Source organism: Sphaeramia orbicularis, chromosome 16, assembly GCF_902148855.1.
Source record: "Sphaeramia orbicularis chromosome 16, fSphaOr1.1, whole genome shotgun sequence".
NCBI classification, from domain to species: Eukaryota; Metazoa; Chordata; class Actinopteri; order Kurtiformes; family Apogonidae; genus Sphaeramia; species Sphaeramia orbicularis.
In genome coordinates this window covers 32,630,132-32,651,380 of record NC_043972.1, presented here as the reverse complement: position 1 = coordinate 32,651,380, position 21,249 = coordinate 32,630,132, and the positions used below count along the sequence as shown (strand labels likewise).

Below are 21,249 nucleotides of genomic sequence, written 5' to 3'. Positions count from 1 at the left end.
CCCTTGTTGTCATCTGACTTTAAGCTGGATGCAGTTTTAAAGGCTGTAGAGTTATATCCTGAGAACATAAGAAGAAACAGATGAGTGTTTCATGAAACAGACATGGATCAGTTTAAGGTTTTACTCTGTAAATGCAGAGAAAGTGCAGGAAAGTATTTTACACTGCTTTTCCCCAATAAATAGTGAAAGAAGAATCACTCAGATCTTTTACTCAGTTACCTCAGTGTGGAAGTACTCCACTACAAGTAAAGTACTGAACTCAAAATATATAAATAGAAGTATTATCAGAAATATATTAGTATGAAGAGTAAAAGCAGTCATCAGAACAGAAGAATTTAATGTAGTTTGCCAATGTGGAATAAATCTTACATACTTGGCATTTCTATATTAGCAGAAGAATAAAAATAAATGAATCATGGTTTTTTTCCATGTAAAAAGTAACTAAAGCTGTAACAAATCACTAAATAAGTACAATATGTGACCGTATAAGTAAGTGTGGAAATACTCAAAACAAAGTACTAATACTTCAAGTTCAGGTCCAATAACATGGTAAAAATACATAAGTACAATCCACTACAGCAAATAAACACACATACTTGATGCAAAATGAATGGTACACTTTTATTTAAAGTACATTAAAACTGCAACAGAATTGATCACATGTTCACAGCTTTATTCAAGTTTTACTTAATACACAGCTTTTATGTACATATAAACACTCATTAACAGATATAACAAAACAATGTACAGACTTCCATCCTTAGAGTCTCTGCTAGTTTTACCTCATCATTACAACGTACTGGTAAGCTGCAGATGGATATATTTTGTGGGAAGATGTAATTTGTCATTTCAGTTTTAACTTATTTTCTGTTCATATAAGGTCACTAATTGTTAAAAAAAAAAAAAAAAAAAAAAAAGTTTGGCTCATCAGTGTTCTCTCAGGAAAGTTAAATGTTTTCAAGCTTTCAACAGACATTTTTAAATATATTAAGACTTTTTTTTTTTTTTTTATCAAATAATACAATACAATATGCATTAACATGAACCTTAAGATTAGCAATATTAAATTAATCAGAAAGAAGAAAAATGATGACTCAGATAAAATAATACTATCAGCAAATGATGAAGGTCAAAGACCTGTATGATCCAGGCTTGGATTGTAGGATTCATTTGAGTCAGCCCAGACTTCACATATATTAACCATCAACAGTTTCCTCTACAACAATTTCCCATTATTTAGCCCAGATAGTGAGAGAAACAAATAATACTTTTCACATACAGATGTTCAAGATAACACGGGAAACAACTGATCTTCATTTCCTTGTTTAACAGTTTTCCAGTTGAATCAGGTTGGTGTTATTATTCAAACGTATTAAACAAATGAAAACATTGCTTTTTTTCCACTTTTCCTGTGTATGTGGCTTTGGAAAACACTACAGTAGTTGCAGCCTTGGATGTCAAATACACCTAAAAAACTCAGTCTTTTTTAAGAAAACTGACCTGTGAAACATAACTTCACATTAAAAGTCATATTCAGAATTCAATGTGATGCTTCCAAATCTTCCTTACAGTAAACATTTTTTAAATTTCACATCTTAGAAGTTTATTCGTAGCAATATAAATCCTACAATAATATATAATCCCTTTGTGCAGTCATTTCATGGCATAATTTCCTAGCGTGAACTGCAACCATTCTGCATGACATCAGATAAATTCCTTCCTTTGTAACTATGGCACTTGAAGTAAATGAGAATCGAGGGCATGATGTCCATCCACAACTCCTGGACATGGAGAAGAAATACAAGAATTGCGTTTGGACAATCAGCACCAGACTCCCTGTCAACATTGGAATTAACAGGATTAGGATCTCTCAGTCCTGGGAATAAAACCTATAGTGGCTGGTTGGTTTGGTAAAAAACACAATTAAACATGCAGAAAAAATATAATTATTATTTTTGGATGCTATTATATAGTTTATATCATTAAAAGGACTCAAGTAGAGGCTAAAAATGGTCAAAAATGGTTTAAAAACAAAATCATAATCCCTTTTTCAGTTCATTCTAACAGGTGATATCTCATCTATAAACTATCTTATATGAAAATGAATTTAAGTAACACACAATAGTGTTAACTACTTTCATACTTACATCATACATCACTAGTAATATAGTGATAATAGTCCCAGTAAAGCTGCTATTAATCATGTTTCCTTATTAATATTAAAGATTAATCTGTAAAATTCCCTAACTCTTTTCAGATATTGTTAAGTCCACACTCCTCTGCGTCCGTCCTCGTCCACGGCTTGTTCAGTTTGCCTGTCCATGTCCCCTTCTCTATCTCTTCCCCTCTATCCATCTCATTTCATGCAGGAGTGGGGTTACCTAAGAGACTCGGCCTCAATGGAGAAAATCTCTTTTTCTACAATTAACTGTGAAAGTGACAGAAGGAAAAGAAGGGAGGGATCTGTGGAGGGGTGCACACTCAAAGAAGAAAAGGGGACATGGGAAAGACAGAAGTGCGCATGGCAGGTAGAGGCGTAAAGTTAAAAACTAATATTTGTGCTCAGTGCAAAAGCATTAAATTAGAAAGTGCACCAAAGATATCAAAAATGAAAAATGTGCTTGTAGAGCAAATTATAGGTTAATGTTAGCTGCTCCTTTTGATGCTCAGTCAGCACAGTTAGAAGCTTTTACATTATGAAGCGCATTTTGTAGTCTATAACTTATAGAGTCAATTAATTTATTTGAAAAACTGATGCATGCAATAATGCAGTTTTTCTTTTTGCATATGGAGTTTTTTTTTTTTTTTTTTTTTAATTAACTCACTTTTATAGATATCTTTAGGTATGTAGCATCACATACATGAATTGGGATTTAGCCAAATTAGATTGCATTACACTGATCACTCTGCAAGTGAATTACATCTATCACCATAATCACTAAAAATGCAGTGGGAGTGACCACGAGGTTACCATGGAGAGATGTACACAAAAGGGTGTGGCGTGGGAATGTCCCCCAGGGGTCAGGAGTGAGGGTGAAAGGGTCAGAGGTCAGAGCCAGCTGGACAGCACACAAGAGGAGATGAGGGTGAGAAAAGGAGGTGAGGGGGTAGTCCAGAGCTGGGCAGACTGGACCCAATGGGACGTTAACATTGAACCGATGGGAGCCTCGCTGACCAACGCCTTTTCACAGAGAAGCTAAGCTATGACACACTCATGTGTAATGATCCGTGGTAATTGACAAGTGACAAGACCTTCATTGTGGATGCAAAAGCAGTTATCGATATGCAGCTGCGGATTACAAGCTCTATGTTCTGGTATTCAGCGTTTATATGGAGTTATTTAATTCTACTAGGCAAACATATTAAAAGGACACTTTTCTGAATAATAACAGTTTACTTTTCTTCCAAAGAGGGCATTCAGTTGTAGTATGGAGATGTTTCATGTAATAATGTAAAATGTATTAGTATGTTTACAAATGCTAAACATACTCTCCTGAATATTGATAGTTTTCTTTTTCCAAAAAGGTTATTCTGTGATTACAGGGATTTTTTTTTTTTATTCTATCATGCAACATATTAAAAGGACACTTTCCTGAAAAATGAAAGTTTACTTTTCTTCCAAAGAGGACATTCAGTGTAATATGGAGATCTTTAATGTTGTACAATGTTGTAAAATGTATTTGTGTGTTTAAAAAAATTGAATGTACTCTCCTGAATATTTAAACATATCTTTTCCAAAAGGTTTACACTTAATCTCCCTATACTAAACTCCCTATAGCCACAGTTATAAAGTGTAAAATATAACATTTTATTACTGTTTTTTTTGGAGACAGACACATCAAATATCAGTGTAAGATTTTCATGACACTAAATGAAAGTCACAGTGCAGCAACAGCAATACATTTTTCAATGTTGTGTTATTTCTTACACAGGCTCATCTTTTTCCTACTCCAGGAAACATAAACTTCTGTGCTACCTGACAAAAAAATGTCATAGTTTGTTTAGTCTTTCAGTGGAGTGAAGGAAGTGATTTTTGTTGCAGTGATATGTGACAACAGAACAGATATCAAATACAGATAATACATGAGATTTCTCAGGACTGGTTCTATACAAAATCTGTAACATTTGACACTGTCCACTGCATTTAGTACACAAAAGTAACAAAATCAACTTTTCCATGTTGAAAAGGGTTCCCTCAGTTCCACTTCACATGGTTCCACATGATCCGTGCACCTCAAGGCTGCAGACAGGAAGGTGAGTGTCTGTGGGCTCTGTCTTCCATGCGGCTGCTAGTGAAGGTCAGGTCAGAGAGGGCAGTAAGCAGTCTGCATCGAGGCCAGGCTGTTGTGGTCCAAAAAAAAAATTTGGGGGCCCCACCTAAGGGGTCAACATGCAAATAGTAACCTCAAGTGAAAGGCACAGGCAGATCAATGTTCTCACATTACTCTTGCTGCCCATGACTGTGAATGTGCACGCCTACACTCCACATGAGGTTTTCATATTCAATGAAATTCAAGCTCAACAATAGGGCAGGCAGCTGTATCTCAACAAAGATGACAAAGGCGACGTCATAAGTGAGGCTAAAATAACCATGATATCTCTGTTAAAATCTGTCAAAGTCCATTGGCTGCATCATTGCAGTGTTGACTGAAGAGATGCTACAATATCACAATGAAAAAACACAGATACTTTATTTCCCCAATTGCTGGAGAAGCACTGAATCTTTATTTTATATATACATATATATGTATATGATGTTACCAGTTCTCCACACTCACCCACCACATGCAAAGCAAATGAAGTTCAGTTTTTCAGTCTGAGGCAAGCCTACCCACTGCTGCCCCCCAGTGGCCTCAATGGCCCCAGTTGTGCCACAGCCATACATCCCCTCAGATCCTTGTCCTGGGGCCCAGTTCTGATAACAGCCAAGGGTCGATCTGGTCCAGAACCAGAAGTTAAAGTTACAGGCATAGCGTAAGCCGAGCCAAACATGGGGCGACGAGGCATTCTTTGCCTTTTCAGCCACTTTCTGCTGAATGTCTTTGGTGGTAATGTAAACCAGGTCAATATGATGCTGTCTGCAGTAGCTCATAGCTTCCATCCATGTCATATTTTTCTGAATTAATACTATGCGTCCTTTAAGGGGATATAAGAAAGACAAAACAGAATTAGTATTTGAATTGTTCATGTAAAATTGGTGTTAATCGCTGTAGTATGAACATACCTGGAGTCAAACTGTGACTATTCTCAGTGGGTTCTAATGTTGTTTCACTCTGAGTTGAATATTGTGATACAGAAAATCCCTGTGTTACTTGAACGGTAGAGGTTAGAGGTGTTACTGCTGTTATGTTCACCAGTTGTGTAGTGACATTGTTAAGCTCAGTGTTGGCAGAACTTGACACAGGTTCTGATACAGTGGCTGTGGTTGTGCCACTGGTAATATTAGCAGGGTTTGATTGGTTTGTTGAAGCGACCACACTGAAATGAACAGTTGTCGTGATGTCTTGAGATGAATTGCCTGGAGGAGTTGTCTCACTGGTTCTTAGAGGATTTGTTGTGAGGGGCTCCTGTGTGCTTGTCTCCAGGGTTGTTGTTAGAACTTCTTTATTTGCTGCAAGAGAAAATAAACACTGAGAAAATGACTGTTATACACATGGTTCCACTGTATGTGAGCAACAAACAGCAACTTACCCCCACGACAAACAAAACTGCGCCTAGTGGTGCACCTCAAGTCATTCCACTGCCCGGTGTCTCTGAATACACCAGCAACACACTCCTGATCGTTACGATAGTTGGGCTGACCTGGCTTCCAGAAGCGAAATGATGAGTTGCTTCCATCAGACCACTTCCAAAGGTCTTTGAAGAGGCCGATCCACACATTTTGGGACAAATTTTTCACAGCTTCATTCTCCTCGGCTGAGTTTATGCTAACCAGTTCAGTCAACAGGTCTCTGCAGTGGCTTTGAGCATTCCTCCACGATTGCTTCCCAGCAACAAAAATGTGGCTGCCGTTATCCTGAACTCCTGTCAGTGAAATGTTTCATATTTTAATGATCTAAAACAAGGTTATGTTCTGCAATGAAAGATGATTTGTATCATCTGGCAAATTAACTATATTGTACAGCTGAAATGATTAATTGATTTAATCAACTTGAATTGATGAAAAAACACAATTTTCCTGAATCAAAGCTTCTATTCCTTCATTTTACTGCCGCTAAACATTGGTTTCACTGTTGTTTCAAATGGACACATGGTGCTATGATCGCCACAAAGTTGTATGTTAGTTACTTATTAAGCTGTTTGTAAGTTGTATACAAATTCTCTATCTATCTATCTATCTATCTATCTATCTATCTATCTATCTATCTATCTATCTATCTATCTATCTATCTATCTATCTATCTATCTATCTATCTATCTATCTATCTATCTATCTATCTATCTATCTATCTATCTATCTATCTATCTATCTATCTAATATTTATACTTTTTGTGGTTGCTGTTTCAGCTGGCTCTGGAGTAAAGGACAAGTTGTTTTTGTCATTTTCAGATATGTCTTATTTCACATTTTTACTATTTTCTTCACCTATTCAAATAATCATTTACTCAAATCAAATCAAGGAAAAAAGTGGTGCCAGGCACAACAAACCCTGCCCCTCTCATGTATTGTAGCTTATTTTGGCATCGATCCAGCTGATGTCATCATGTCTATGCGTGTGCTGATGTCAGCAAATCAATTGCCTCTATGTTTGCCAAGTTTGAAGTAAATTGAAACAAAATTGATGTTTTTATAGACGTGAAATTTCGCCCATTTTAAGAAAATGGGGGAAAAAAAAGATTTTAAAAATTCATGAAACATTTGAACTTTGACCTACTTTCCCCAAAATGTAAAGATATCTATTCTGGGTCACTGACAATCTATAAACCCATTTTGGCATGAATTCATCCAACAGTTTTGCTGCTACAGACATTTGAAATTTCACCCATTATAAGTGAATGGGCAAAAAAAGATAAAAAAAAAAAAAATTCATAAAACATTTGAACTTTGACCTACTTTTCCCAAAATGTAATGAGATCTAATCTGGGTCGCTGGCAATCTATAAACCCAATTTGGTATCAATTCAACCAATAGTTTTGCTGCTAGAGTGTTAACAAACAAAGAAAAAAACAAACACACTAAACCAAAAACAATACCCCTAGCCTCCCCTTCGGGGGGCAGGGTAATAGTCGATAGTTTCAGCTCTAGTATATTGTGATGTTACTTGACTTACTGTGGCAAACAAAGCTTCTTTGAGCATCACAGTCACTTTCAAACCACTTGCCATCTTCATCCATTGCTCCACATTTATCTTCATCATTTATTTTTGGCTCTCCTTCCCTCCAGTTCAAGAAATCCAGCTTCTGATTTGGCCGAGACCAATACCATGTCCGCACATCAGCTATCTCCAGTCCTATCCAGGCTCTTTGAGCGTTGTTTGACACTACCTTTATCAAGTTATTCATGTCTGTTAAGTTGTGGACTGAAGCTAAATCCGTAAATGTGTTTCTGCAGTAGTTTTTTGCTTCTTCATAGTTCATAGAACGTTTAATGAGGTGAAAATCTGAAGAGCACAAAGTGAAGTAGCAAAATCCTGTGGAATTGGAAGTAGTGTTATTGTCAGCATTGTTCCAAACAGCCATTAACATGTACAGTATACAATAAATTTTACATATCACATAACATAAATATAATATCTGTAAAACCATGAAGAATAGAAAAATAGTTACAAACCTGAGATAAATAGGAGAGACAAAATCGAAGTGATTTTCATCATGATGCATCTGTAATGTAATTACTCTAATTTACTGAGCTTGTACAACCTGTTGTAGTTTCTAATGTTAGCAGAAGAGTGTGTGAACAGTGCAGTGTGCGGAGTAAGAATGCCACTTGGTTTCTTCATGAGCAACTGTAGATAAAGCAGTTTTTCAAGTTTCTCTGTCACGTGCACTCATTACTCTGACTCCTGGTGTGGTAAGAGGAAGTGACATATTACCTGTAATAATACCTGCTGTAAATGTCAATGATCACCAATATGCAACATTTTGCATTTGATTTGTTAATGAAAATACTGTTTATGAATTTGTGAACAATATCGTGATCTATATATTTGGCAATACTGTATATGGGATTCTCAGCTCTAAAAGGTGTTAGCACCAGTGACATGCTTGGTCTGGAATGAAGGTAAACGTGTTTTTTGTCCAATAGAGCACTTTCCCATGTCTCGCCAGGCCCATTCTGAAAACAAATGCTAATGCTGAGTTAAGAATAGGTTTTATCAGACACCAGTCTCAGACATTAATATGTACTGTTGATAAGTGTATCTGTGGATCTTCCCATTGACAAGTAGGAGACAAATGTCCATCACTATCACATGGAATAATCCGTCCAGATGTGTTTGAGGAAAAGGGGAAAATGTGAGGTTTTGCCAAATATGTGAAGCATAAATGCATGTTACATAGATAAAATTGTAAAACAGTTACAGTTAGTGCACATGTGAATAATCCAAACAAGATTTGCATTTTACTTTGCTGAGAAATAGAAAGATGTAAAATTAATTTACATCCCTGCTGGTAGCCTGATTCTTCACCTCACTGTTGTCTTTTATGCATTTTAGATGATGGAATGTAATGCAGCCTTAAACAACAACATAACAAGAATAAGTTGCACATATTCTGTGAAATGTCAAAGACAAAAACATCGCAGCTTTCCTTAGGTGTGACTGTCCATATTATTTTATCATCTAATGTCATATTTTAGTTAGAGTTCATTGAATTTTCACTCACAACTACGTTATGAAAAAGTATGATTAAATAATAGTATTTTTTTTTTTTTTTTAGGTTGTGTCAAAGTATGACATATTTTCTATCCTTTAATTCCCTGTGTTATTTCCCCTTGAATTAATCAGTCCCTGTTGTCCCTGATGTGTGATGTTGTGTTTTTGCAGATTATTTTGGAAGGTCAGTGTCTTTCATAACAGTTTCATAACAGTTCGCCTTTTTAATGTAAAGTCGGTGAATAATAAAATGATTGAATGTAGTAATAGTTAAGTGGCGGATTGGGGGGGGTGGTCATATGACTGTGCTGTTATGGGTGGTCCCATGAGACATTTTGGCTCTGGGGATCCTGGCTCTGAGCCATCATGGCCTGTAAACAACAACAGCGTCAAGTTGAAGTAAACTGGATCTGAGCGTCGGCCCGCTGTCTGGGACGGGTGGGAAAATAACCAGAAGCTTATAGCAAAGTGGTTTTCAACAATGCGTCGAAGGTGTGTCTGGTAAGTAATACCTTATAGTAATATCCAGCATTAGCTATCTTGTCAACAAAAGCCTTCACAAACTACCGATCTTACCCGTGCATTTAGCTAGCTAACGCTAGCCAAATTAGCTAAGTTAGGAGTAATTGAAGCTAACGAGGTAATCGCAGCTGACAATAAAACATTGATAATTGCGTGGAATTATTGTAATAGTTCATCAAATGTGGAATAGTCAAGCTTCATACGTGGTATTGGTTAATTGGGAGTGTTTTAATCCATCGTCGTGCTCTGTTATATCATCGGCTAGAAGTCTGGCAAGCAAAGCTAACGTTAGCTAATGTATCCTAGCTAAGTTGCTCCAGTCGTGTATGCGTTCATCGTTAGCTTTAATTAGCTATCTGTAATAGTAAACGCAGCGCACCATTAGTTACATGCATTGCAGTGCTAGATATTTTGTTAAAGACAATATGAAATGTATTTGAGGTGAAGCATTATTCACTGCCGTCTACGGAATAAAGTTGGAGTTAGCCTGGCTGCATGTCGTTAGCAAACGTGTAACGTTATTGCCATACCCGCTAACATTTTTTCAATGTACGTTACATTTATTTAGGTAAGGTTTTTGTCTCTGCGATAAACATTATCTGTCAAATATTGCTTGATTTGAGTGAATTTATCGTTGTAAAGCACAGTGTGGTTGTATCACAATAGCTGAAATAATTGGATTTGGGGTTTTAAATGACCGTGTCAGTAAGCAGGAAATGAACTTCGTTGTTTAGGTCAACGTTAACCCTAAATTTAATCTTTGTCCACAATAAAAAATAAGCGTTACGTAAATTTCGCATGATAGTTAATGTAGAACCAACTAAACTAGAGTCATCTGTAACACATTATTTTGATTTCCCATGTTGAGTTGATTGCCCAATAGTTGTTGCAGAGGATAAAAGGCTGCAGGATGGTGTTCGTATCCTAATTGTTTTTGTCACCCACAGATTGACATCCTGCAGCCGGGACATCATCCTTTTTACTGGGTAGTGTAATAGCCATGTCCACACAGCAGCCCAACAGCTCAGCGTCCAACAGCCCCACCAACGTCCTGGGTTCTCCTTTCACAGTTATTAGCCCCTCACTCAACTCCCCCTTAGTCTCACCATCTCTGGGATTTGGACCCATCAGCAACATCCAGGTATTTCCCAACTACCAGAGCCTGCTACTTTATTCCATCGAGGTTTTCATGCATATATAAATAAATCAGTCTCATTTGGTGCTGTAATATTTGTAGTTTTGTTGTTATGTGTACAAATGTATTAATGAAGTCTGCATGATGTGAGTACTGAATCTTTGTTAGTTTAGCTGCCTGCTTGAGCTGTTTTAGTAAATCTAAAACCTCAGCAGTATTTTTTTTTTAACTCTAGTTGATATGCTCTTTTTGTACATATTGATATTTTAACCAGTTACAAGCAGTGTTTTCCAGTAATTGTTTAGTTTGTTAAACTAGTAAAGCTCTACTTAAAATGACATTCAGTCAACTACTAAAGGTGTTTTGATGATCTTGTTTGGCCCCACTGTAAATCCAGATTAGCTCTTCAGCACCTGTATCAGGGATGCACTCCATCAGCAGCTCCGAAGATGTCAAGCCTCCATTTGGCCTGCGTCCCATGCCAGCTCACAGTCCTGGAATAATGATGTCTCAGAAACGCCTCTGTGTTATCTGTGGAGACCGCTCCTCTGGTGAGTGAATGCACTAAAAGCAGTATTAGCATGTTAAACATCATGTGAAGAGAAAGTTGGCACAGTTGTCAGGGGAAATGCAAAACTGTGTGTCAGTTTGATGGTTTGATTTTGCTCAATTTTCCCAAATGTGTTTTTTTTTTTTTTTCATTTATGTAACATACAGGCAAACACTATGGGGTGTACAGCTGTGAGGGTTGCAAAGGTTTCTTCAAACGAACTGTGCGCAAAGACCTGAGCTATACCTGCAGGGATAACAAAGAGTGCCTGGTTGACAAACGCCAGCGCAATCGCTGCCAGTACTGCCGCTACCAGAAGTGCCTTGCCATGGGCATGAAGAGGGAAGGTATGAATTGTAGGTTCAACATCAAATAATTCAAATATTGATGTATTGTAATGTATTTGGTTATCATGACTGGTGAGGGTGGATGTCAGTTTAGAAATGAGCTAAAGGTGTCAACAGTATTTTTTGTTGTTCATTCCTTCACATCTCCTTTACATTCAAAGATTTTTTTATTGTCAGTTCACTAGATGCACAGGAAATACAGAGAATTAAGATGCTGTTTCTCTCTCACCTTGTTAGTGTCATGCATTTTTTTAAAAGTTAAAAATAGAATAAGAATAAATAAATGGTGTAAAGATAGATATCAAATCTATTTACAATAGTGGTGGTAGTGTAATGCAGTAATGGTTTTGAGGCAAGGAGGTGCATAATGGAGCAAAATAGCAGCAGATTTGACAATAACAGTAGTAGATATGGTAATGGTGCCATTGTTATGAAGTGTAGAAGTGAGAATATCACAAATTGTTTTTATTATCAGTACAAGTGTGTTTTCATTCAAGTTTCTTATGGCTGTACTTTTGTCTGTACCAGCATTATAATTTTTATACAGTTCTGTTTATACCTTTTGTTCTACTTTACTTAGAAAATATTGTGATTGTCCCCACAGCAATCCCTTTTTGCTGGATTTCTGTGGACAATATAGACCCCCCCCCCCCCCCCCCCCAATTGATGCATTGACTAACATTAGACCAACGTTAGTATTTGTGGCAGTTGTCCTCATGAAGCCCTGGGTTGGTTAGCACAGAGCTTCAGGAAGGGTAAAAATTGTTGAGTTCGTAAATGCATTGTTATTCTAACATTTAGAGTGAAACATTAAGCGGATTTGCCGTATGTAACTTGAGAGCAACAGAGCATGATGATGATGATGAAACTCAGGCAGATAACAAGTTCAAGTGCTTATGGTTCTATTAATTATGGAAATAAACTCAACAAAAGTAGAGATACACTGAGAAACAAGTACCATCATTTGAATCTCATTTAAATATCAAATCTCAGGATACGTCCTAAAGAGATTTTTATGTTTTCATTTCAGTCATAAATGACTGAATACAGAGTTTGTAGGCGTATTTTGACAAAATGGTTGGTTTTCACGTTAGAGCGGTTCCCTGCAGAGGCTGAGAATTTTTTGCATTAAAGAAATCTTTCTGACCCAAATATTAACTGCCCCCCCCCCCCCCCCAAACTGTCTTTCATTCTTGGGTTCTACCCGTTCTTTCCATTCCTTCCCTCACAGCGGTCCAGGAGGAACGCCAGAGGAACCGAGAACGTGAGGGAGAGTTGGAGTTCAGTGTCGGAGTGAATGAAGAGATGCCAGTGGAGAAGATATTAGAAGCAGAGACGGCTGTGGAGCAAAAGACTGAGCTTCACACAGATTCAGGCTCTGCAGGAAACTCTGTGAGTGGTTAAAACACTGTAGTCAAAAGATTTCTACAAGTAACTTGACTGCAGAATGATGGATTTTGGATCCGTGTTTTAGAATAAACTCCATGAGTAGTGTTTTTAACATGACGCTATACTCGTTTGGTCATAGCCCCAGGATGCAGTTACCAACATCTGTCAGACTGCGGACAAACAACTGTTTGCTTTGGTTGAGTGGGCGAAGAGAATCCCCCATTTTTGTGAACTGCCCCTTGATGATCAGGTCATCCTTCTGCGTGCAGGTAAGAAAAAGACCATGCAGTCATGTCTGAAGAAACACACTTTACAACAATAATTGCAATAATCACTTTAGGGCAACTGAGACCAAGGCTGAGGCTTATAATGTTGTTAAGGTTGGCAGCACGACTAATATGTTTTGTTGGGGTTTTTAGTGTGTCACTGTTGTCGATTACACAAGCTGTGGTGGAGCTGTCCCAGTGTGTTGACAGCGTTCTACTTACACATTTTAGCTAAAGAGTAATCATAAAGTGTAAAGTCTTAAAGACGTTTACCTCAAATCATATGTGGAAGTAAATAATGCAGCATATTTCTTCCACCAAATAGTAGTGTGTATTTGTAGTTCAGTTTTCTTTTTTTGTTTTTGTTGTTTTTTCTTCCCTTTATTGGATTTTCTTTTTTATTTTATTAACTATTGTACTTTATTCATGTTGTTATCGTCAATAATGTTTTAATTTATTTTTTGTATGTCTGTATAGGTGTGTGTATGTATGTGTATTTTTATGAAAAATTACAATTGTAATTAACAAATTCCATAAACATCCAAGGGAATAAATTTTTCTAATAGGAAGTTAAATAATTGACTTGTGTGGAGATGGGGTGGGAGTAAATAAGTTTATACTTCTTCCCAGTCCTTTTCGAATATGTGATTCCAATCATATGTTATAAATTTTCATGTTTTCTTGAAATCTGTTTTTATTCATAACCACTAATTTATGATTATTGTGTTTACTTTTATTGCATATTCAAAATAAACGGAAACTAACTGACTAGTTACTGAACTGCAGTAGAGTGAAGACTTGAAACTCTGATCTGTAATCAGTGATGTTTTCTGTAGTTGCTTTGATTGGTGATGAGGTCCAGAGAGAGTTGAGGTGCAAGTATTGCGTTATGGCAGTCAACAAGGGAAAACTCCAATTAATGGCTTGAGTTTGTTAAAGCATTTCAAAGGGAATTGTGTGTAGATGTAACATGGAGAGTGAGACTTGGTGTGCTAGAGGTTGATGGGGAACAGGAGGTCTCATGGTACCTGTGTCTTACCTGTATGGTAATGGTCTTATTTAGCTGATTTCAGTCCACACGTGTCCTAGTGTTTTGTTTTTATTTTTTTCAGTTTGATTGTTGTAATTCTTAACATGTGTTAAATAAAGCTAGTATCTGTCTCTCCATTCATAACTTGCCTACCTTTTAACCCGCAAAGACCCAAACAGCTGCCAGCAACAACAACCATCTACTGATCTAAATTTAATATCTGTTGAACCACTAATTCTATCAATTTGTGTAAATGATTGAGATAAAATAGTTTTGTCATCTTTCCATGGTCATCAGATAGGACCCATTTGGATGTTCAGAGTCTCTATTGTGAATGTGGAAACAGTCACTGTCTGCAACATTGATTCACCAATAAAAACACATGTAGTTTGACAAATATAGACACTTGTTTTCATGTTGAGACATGGATATCTGCTGAAAGTTTTCAATTAAGTTTAATCTGAGATTTTTTTCTATATGATCAGTATATAAAATATAGGAAAATACCTGATTTCCATTGAAAAATGCTAAATACTGAGGATGATAAATGATGATGGTAAATCACTTAAGAGAGGTTAAATGGAGATAAATTAATTTGCGAGCCACAAAAGCAGCATTGGGTCTTTATGGGTTAAATCTAAGTGTTAATGCTCTTAGTTCAGTTGTCACTCATCTGTTTTGCCTCATATTTTAATGTCCCAGGGTGGAATGAGCTCCTCATTGCCTCCTTCTCCCATCGCTCGATCGCTTTGAAGGATGGAGTTCTTCTGGCCTCTGAGTTGCAGCGGGACAGTGCACACAGTGCAGGAGTTGGAGCCATTTTTGACAGGTACATCAACAGACAAACTGGCCATTACTTCAACTGTAAGTGGAGTTTAGCTTAACCTTCTAACTGTTGCAAAATGTATTATTTTTTTGCACAGGGAGAGTGTGCAGAGTGCAGAAGTCGGTGCCATATTCGACAGGTAATATTACCCCTTAAATTCAGAGAATAAGTCACAGTTGACATGTACTTTTTTGTGTTGTTCACTTACTAAAATCTTTGTCATTATTTAGGGTTCTTACTGAGCTTGTCAATAAAATGAGAGATATGCAAATGGACAAGACAGAGCTGGGCTGCCTCCGAGCCATTGTCCTCTTCAACCCAGGTTTGTCGCAGTAATATGTCACATTCTTAATAAAGCCAAATGGGAGGACATGGCTGTGGGTGTTCATACTAATGCGTTTTCTGCAGATGCTAAAGGACTCTCCAACACTAGTGAGGTGGAGCTCCTTAGAGAAAAGGTCTATGCATCATTGGAAGCCTACTGCAAACAGAAATACCCAGAGCAGCAGGGAAGGTCAGTCATTGTCTGTCTTCTGTATTCTCTCTCTCCTGTATTGTTAAACGCCAGTCAACAGCATCTTCTGATCGAAATCTTTTGTCGTTGCAGGTTTGCTAAGCTCCTCCTTCGACTGCCTGCACTGCGTTCCATTGGCTTGAAGTGCTTGGAGCATCTTTTCTTCTTCAAGCTGATCGGTGACACACCTATTGACACTTTCCTAATGGAAATGCTTGAAGCTCCCCATCAGTTGTCTTAGAAACAAAACGTGTACTGTGGTTAGGTTTAGATGGCTGAAGTCTGGGAAGCTGGAGTGGGACTGGAGTGGCACTTTAAGTTCTTTGAAGATTTGTCAATTTGTCTCACTGCTGTCTGGGTTACACTTTTAGTGCATCACAGATTTGCTCTTTAGACCAAACCCAAGGCTTGGCATGATCTACAAGCTGGTGCTATATGCTGAATTAACTTCACAAGTAACTGCGGTTACTAAAGTATTTTTAAAACTGTCAACATTTACAAATATCTCTCACAGGAGCTAGAATTTGGAAATGCATTTTTATAAAACATTTTTTAGACACCTCAGTAATTGAGCTTCAGTTGTTTCTCCATGAATCTATTTTTTAAAGCAGAAGGCAACCTGGGTAATGAGTACACATTAACAACGTAGTCTTTATACTTTTCAATTGAAACCAGATTTGAAATTATCCGACTTTACCAAACATTTGCTGGAACCCGAGTCCAGCAGCAGCTCAGAGTAGACTTGGATCCATTGTCAGGATATAAACAAAAGAAACATCCTAACAGACCTGTGATCGAAGACAAGTCAACCTACCAGCTCTGACGAGTTTGCATTGATTGAGGATCAGCTTTATGTGTCTGGTTATATACAGTTAGTGTTGTTTACTTCTTTGCCATTTTATAAATCTAATCACGTTGTGGTTAACGATTAGACTGCACTGCACACTTGCTATGTACTATTTTTAAAACATACTTTGAACATATACCTGACTGGTACACGGTTAGGTGTTTGTCTTTTGGTGCTATTTCAAGAGATAATTTGACTTTTTTTTGGTGCAGACGCACACAAAACCAGAAACCTAAGAAATATGCAACAATGAAAATCCCTTTGTTAATCTTTGTTCAAAATGTAGCAATATAAAATGTAAAGAGCTTTCTGCCTGTCAGTCATTCAGGGGTTTTAAAAAGTAAATCTTGTCTGGTGGAAAGGGAATACTCCAGTTGTTAATTTATCTATACAATTCTAAGGTACTGTGCAAAAGTAATTGTTCAGGGAAAATGTATATTGAAGAATCTGAATTATGATTAGGAGATAAAAAAAATTATACAATTCTCGCCCTTTTTTTCCTTTTTTTTTTTTTAGCTAGAATAAAGCAGAACATGTCTTGGGTTGCACTGGATTTGCTGAGACAGTTTCAGCTGTTTTTTTTTGTGTGCTTTTTTTTTTTTTTTTTTTAAAAGCTCAGTTGTATATCCTACCTTTGCCCCCCCCCCCCCCCCCCATCGTTTTTTTTTTTTTTTAGGTAGCTGTCTTGTTCATCGTTATGTCTCTGCAATTTATTAAAGGCAAAGTGTAATCACATTTAGATCCATAACACCTGTGGACAAATAGGAATTTTAACAAGACCAAATGAGGTCTGTATGACGGCCACGTCTCAACACGAGATGAGCTGCATCGATAAACCTGTCATCGGCCTCAAAATGCTCTTGAACATCAAGTGACTTGAAGCATGGGTTGTATGGACTAAAAAATAAAGAGGCTTAAGTTTTCCTATTGGCTTTTTTTTTTTTTTTTTTTGCTGTTGGCTTATCTTCATCACGTTTCCTTCACCGCTCGAACTGAACAAAGCAAAACAAATGGAGAGCTGATAAATCATATGAGCCTTTTTATTGTAGTCGTTACATAGTTTTTGCGGTGGGCGTAGACGCAATGAAAGCCTCGGTCGAGCAGCGCTTGTGTCCCAAGTTCCACAGTGATCTTATGGCACAGGCAGCGATGCGTGTCAAAGGCTAACGTTAAATTAAAATAAAACGTCGAGTGCAATGAGATTCAAGGCTTCAACGGGGATTCCACAGGACTAGTTGGTAAAATTGATTGCTGCATGTTTTCCTTTTTTTCCCACACTTCATCACTTGACAGTCTGCGAAGAAAAAAGTTTAATAACACACACAAACCCCACAGTTTTCACTATCAAACCGAACCTCCCTCTGATTCAAGCCGAAGTGATTCCTCATCAAACCGTGCTTAAATTAGGTTTAGAATAATACTGCTTTTAAGTATATAATACACTATTCTACACATGGCGCAAAAAAACCCCCAAAACATATAGACATTGAAGTGACATGTACATCATTTTACAGCATTCCCCTATTACTTTACACATCTATTCTGTCTTGTTTTTGACAAAAGTACAATCTAGGGAACAGACCACAGGCTTTTCTCCCCCCTCCCCAAAAAAAAAAAAAACAAAAACTTCAGTTCTACTTTTATTCGGCTAAAACTTGCATGCTACACATTGACTCTAAGGTGCTGAGTAATTTTCAGTAAATTAAAAACAGGGAAAAAAAAAAGACATGAACTGCTGGTGTGGTTTTGTACATAGCCTCATAGTGCTCCTTGTTTTCATCACATTTTGTAATTTAGCCAAGGCCATTCCAGATTATGGCAAAATGAGCTCAAGAACAGTTTTAAAAAACAAGACCTATATTATCAAAAGTTCAACTGTGGGCGCCGCTTTTTCACTTCACTGCTTAATTGGTTTAAAAACGGGTAAATGATGGAGATTTTATGTGCGTCCGTGTTACTAATAATCATGTAACCCCTGATGTTCACATTCAAAGTTGAAGAAAGAAGGAATACTATATATGTCCTTGAAATGACAGGATCTCCAGTGATGCCAGTTAAACTGCACATTAATTTGGCCTGACCTATTTTAAACTGGTACATTTTTACCATGAGTGAAACAACGCATGTCCATATTCTACAGTAAGGCAACAGGATAGAGCTAATGTGCATACCCAGACTCTTGAGTTGTCATAAATACGTTAAAGCTATCTTTATAAACTATTTTGATCCAAGACATAACATGATAAAAACAGAAGAGGAAACAGAAATGTCATCAGGACAAGTTTTAAAAACACTGGTTAAAAATAAAATCACAGCTCGTGAATGATGCACATTGCAGTATTATCCTCAGCCCTGGCAGACTGCACATCTGTTGTAGTAACATTTTCTTGATTATATGTCCCTGAAAACATCTTAATAAATAACTGTCTCTAAAAGGCACTCTGAAATGTGCAGCTCATAGTTTCTAAAAAATAACTTTGTGAAGATTGCTCGTCTGTAACGTTGTGCCTGCTGTCTCCGACTAATTAAAACGCTGAGTCCGATCTGCATCAGTGAGATTAGGTCACGTAATGCTACATGTCTACATTTGCTTCAGCTGAAAACGTTTGCATGATGAGTATTAGTCTGATCATGATGCAGTGACCATCCTTTATTCTTTAAATACGTCTGTTTTCTAAATTCCTTGCACCAACGCCTGCTCTGAATCTGTGCACTTCGATCAGATCAGACGTCATGAAAAACTGTGCTACTTTTGAATTGCTGGTTAAACTGATTTAGATGTCAAAGTGGTTTATCAGTGTCAAGGATTTCACATTCCATTGATACCCAATGTTTATATCCAGTGCACTTGTTCCTTATGTGAGCACCTTCTTGAGCAAAATGAATAGAAACACAAAACTACCACAGTAGTACATAACAGAAAACTCCTCCGCCCAAAGCATCTATTCAATAGATGAACACGTCTTGATTTGTCCCTAAAACTGCAGGGATGACTGAACCCGGGACCAGGCTGCGTACGTTCCAGTCGAGGCGGATGCAACCGTTCGGATGCCCCTGGCCTTGAAAAACACACCTCAGCACGTTTTCCTGCCATGTCACGTTCAAAGGATGATTGAAAGAAAGCTATGTGAGTGCAGGTTGATGTTTATCCAGCAATAGCAAAGCTTAGTGGTTTAAAGGCGGTGCTCTGTTTTCTGCTCTTTGCCCGTCTCTTCCAGTCTTTCGGATTCGCATTTAATGTCGAGCCTGTGTAAACATTACGCATGAGAGATGAGATCAACTCGTCAAAGCTGGGGTCATTCGGTGCCAAAGCTGGAACAGGTTGGATGGGGGCAGTGAAAGGGCCATCACACGTCTTCATGTCCAGATCCAGATCAAACCTGCATCTCTGACCCGCTGGACAAGCCTAGAGCGTTGGCCTCCTCCGTCGTCAAACCGCTCTTCAACGTCCTCCTCACTGTGCAAGAAAAACAGCGATTCAGATAACAGAGCTGTCGACCGGTGATCGTCAGCTGATGCTATTTCGATCATGAGTTGTGTTTTGAGGCAGATTGTTTTTCATGACTCACATGATTTGCGGTTGGCTCGGGAGCGTCTCCTCTCTCGAGGCTGCGTCCGCGGGCCGGGCCCCTGAGTGGCCGACCGAACGATTCTCTCCATGATCTCATCGGCGGTGTCGTCCGTGCAGTTCACCGGGTCGTCGTTGGTGGTGCACCACGGCGGAACACGCCCTAAAAGGTCAGAGCGGGCGATGAAACAACAGCCATGATGTACAGTAATGCAGAATAAGTGTTTGGCATTAAAATCAGACCTCAGTGGGTTGAAGAGAATAATTCGATGTCGTTTTTTGGTTTAATTTTTTTTTTTTACGTATCCTTTCTCTTCTACCTTGCTTGAGGTCCTTGCTAACATCATTCTCCATTTTTATAGATTCTGTACTCATAGGTTTTATTTCCATGGGCCTGTGAGTACTTTTCTGGTGCCTGCTCAATTTATTTATTCATTACTTCAAACAAAAAAAACAGGGCCATTTTTCCATTTGGCTCGCTCACAAACAGTGTGTGGACATCACCTGTCCATCGAAGCAGCAGTGAAACCTGACGACACCTGGGCGGGGCTTAAAATGGGTTGGAAGAGGATAAGAGCAAAAGGCTGGGCATTCAACTTGTCAATCTGCCCAAGTGTTTTCTGGGACACATAGTCTACAGTATGTGCTCTCACACAAACATTTTAGCTGCATTAGCAAGCGCCTTTAAAAAAAGACTGATCCATTTCTTTATTCAGATATTCATAATTTTATGTTTTAGAAAATAGAACAGTGGTAACAGTCTTGGAAATATGAATATTTCTCCATACATTTTTTTCCATTTTTCATACTTTCCATACTTGGAATACTTAGGAACTAGGGCTGCATGATTCTGGTAAAAATGTGAATCACAATTTTTTTGCTTAGAATTAAGATCACGATTCTCTGGCACAATTTTTTTTTCTCCACAAAATGTTTATTGCACCGCTGTCAAAGAGAATGGGTTCTTTTACCTCTGATTCGCATCTGCCCTATCACTCCACAAGTAGCCCGGTCACTTATGCAGTGTTTCCTGTGGTATTGATCTGTTGGTGTGGCGGTGTTTAATCTTTTTTTTTTTTTTGTTTGTTTTTGGGGGGTGGGGTGGGGGGGTGTACATGCGCCTATGTTTCAGTCAGTAACTGCGCATGCGTCAGTTTCCGTCCATACTTATAATACTATGGTGCAGTCCGCCCCCCCACCCTCACAGATATGAAAGTGAAACTTTATGCTCATTTATCTTTTCTCTACCTCCTGAAGCTTCGCAAACTTTCATTTAAGGGAGCAGGACGTTTGTACTGGACTATTATATATTATACATATGTAGAATAAGTCTAGTGCGACGGTGAGGATTTTTTGTTTGCATGAAATGTTTGGTGTGGCGGCATGGATAAACCTTACCAGCAGAAACGCTGGACTTATGGTCCCGGTTGCTAAGCGACGTC

At 38.0% G+C, this 21,249-nt stretch overlaps 3 protein-coding genes across 8 annotated transcripts in view; 1 reads left to right on the top strand and 2 right to left on the bottom strand.

The window, feature by feature from the left end:
• Positions 1–3,887: 3,887 nt before the first annotated feature.
• Positions 3,888–7,908, bottom strand: LOC115434916 (uncharacterized). Its single transcript, XM_030157050.1, has 5 exons — positions 7,772–7,908; positions 7,272–7,631; positions 5,692–6,024; positions 5,225–5,611; positions 3,888–5,136 (listed from the first exon to the last, which is right to left on the bottom strand). The coding sequence occupies exons 1-5, from the start codon at positions 7,812–7,814 to the stop codon at positions 4,775–4,777; spliced, it is 1,485 nt and encodes a 494-aa protein (XP_030012910.1). The 5' UTR covers positions 7,815–7,908; the 3' UTR covers positions 3,888–4,774.
• Positions 7,909–9,131: 1,223 nt separating this feature from the next.
• Positions 9,132–17,162, top strand: LOC115435120 (retinoic acid receptor RXR-beta-A-like). Of its 3 annotated transcripts, none has more exons than XM_030157327.1 (11): positions 9,132–9,305; positions 10,283–10,476; positions 10,868–11,021; positions 11,188–11,376; positions 12,599–12,759; positions 12,896–13,025; positions 14,755–14,881; positions 14,976–15,017; positions 15,109–15,200; positions 15,287–15,392; positions 15,486–17,162. In XM_030157327.1, the coding sequence occupies exons 2-11, from the start codon at positions 10,336–10,338 to the stop codon at positions 15,631–15,633; spliced, it is 1,290 nt and encodes a 429-aa protein (XP_030013187.1). In that variant the 5' UTR covers positions 9,132–9,305; positions 10,283–10,335; the 3' UTR covers positions 15,634–17,162. The 3 variants fall into 3 exon arrangements, with proteins under 3 accessions (XP_030013187.1, XP_030013186.1, XP_030013188.1); XM_030157326.1 differs by having other exon boundaries at positions 9,133–9,314; XM_030157328.1 differs by having other exon boundaries at positions 9,135–9,314; positions 11,188–11,367.
• Positions 17,163–17,263: 101 nt separating this feature from the next.
• Positions 17,264–21,249, bottom strand: part of fhod3b (formin homology 2 domain containing 3b) — a 114,318-nt gene continuing 110,332 nt past the window's right edge. For all 4 annotated transcript variants that reach the window (XM_030157321.1, XM_030157322.1, XM_030157323.1 and 1 more), the window contains 2 exons: positions 19,809–19,970; positions 17,264–19,696 (listed from right to left, as the gene is read on the bottom strand). In XM_030157321.1, coding sequence (XP_030013181.1) covers positions 19,614–19,696; positions 19,809–19,970 — 245 coding nt within the window. In that variant the 3' untranslated portion in view covers positions 17,264–19,613. The remainder of the gene's footprint in view (positions 19,697–19,808; positions 19,971–21,249) is intronic.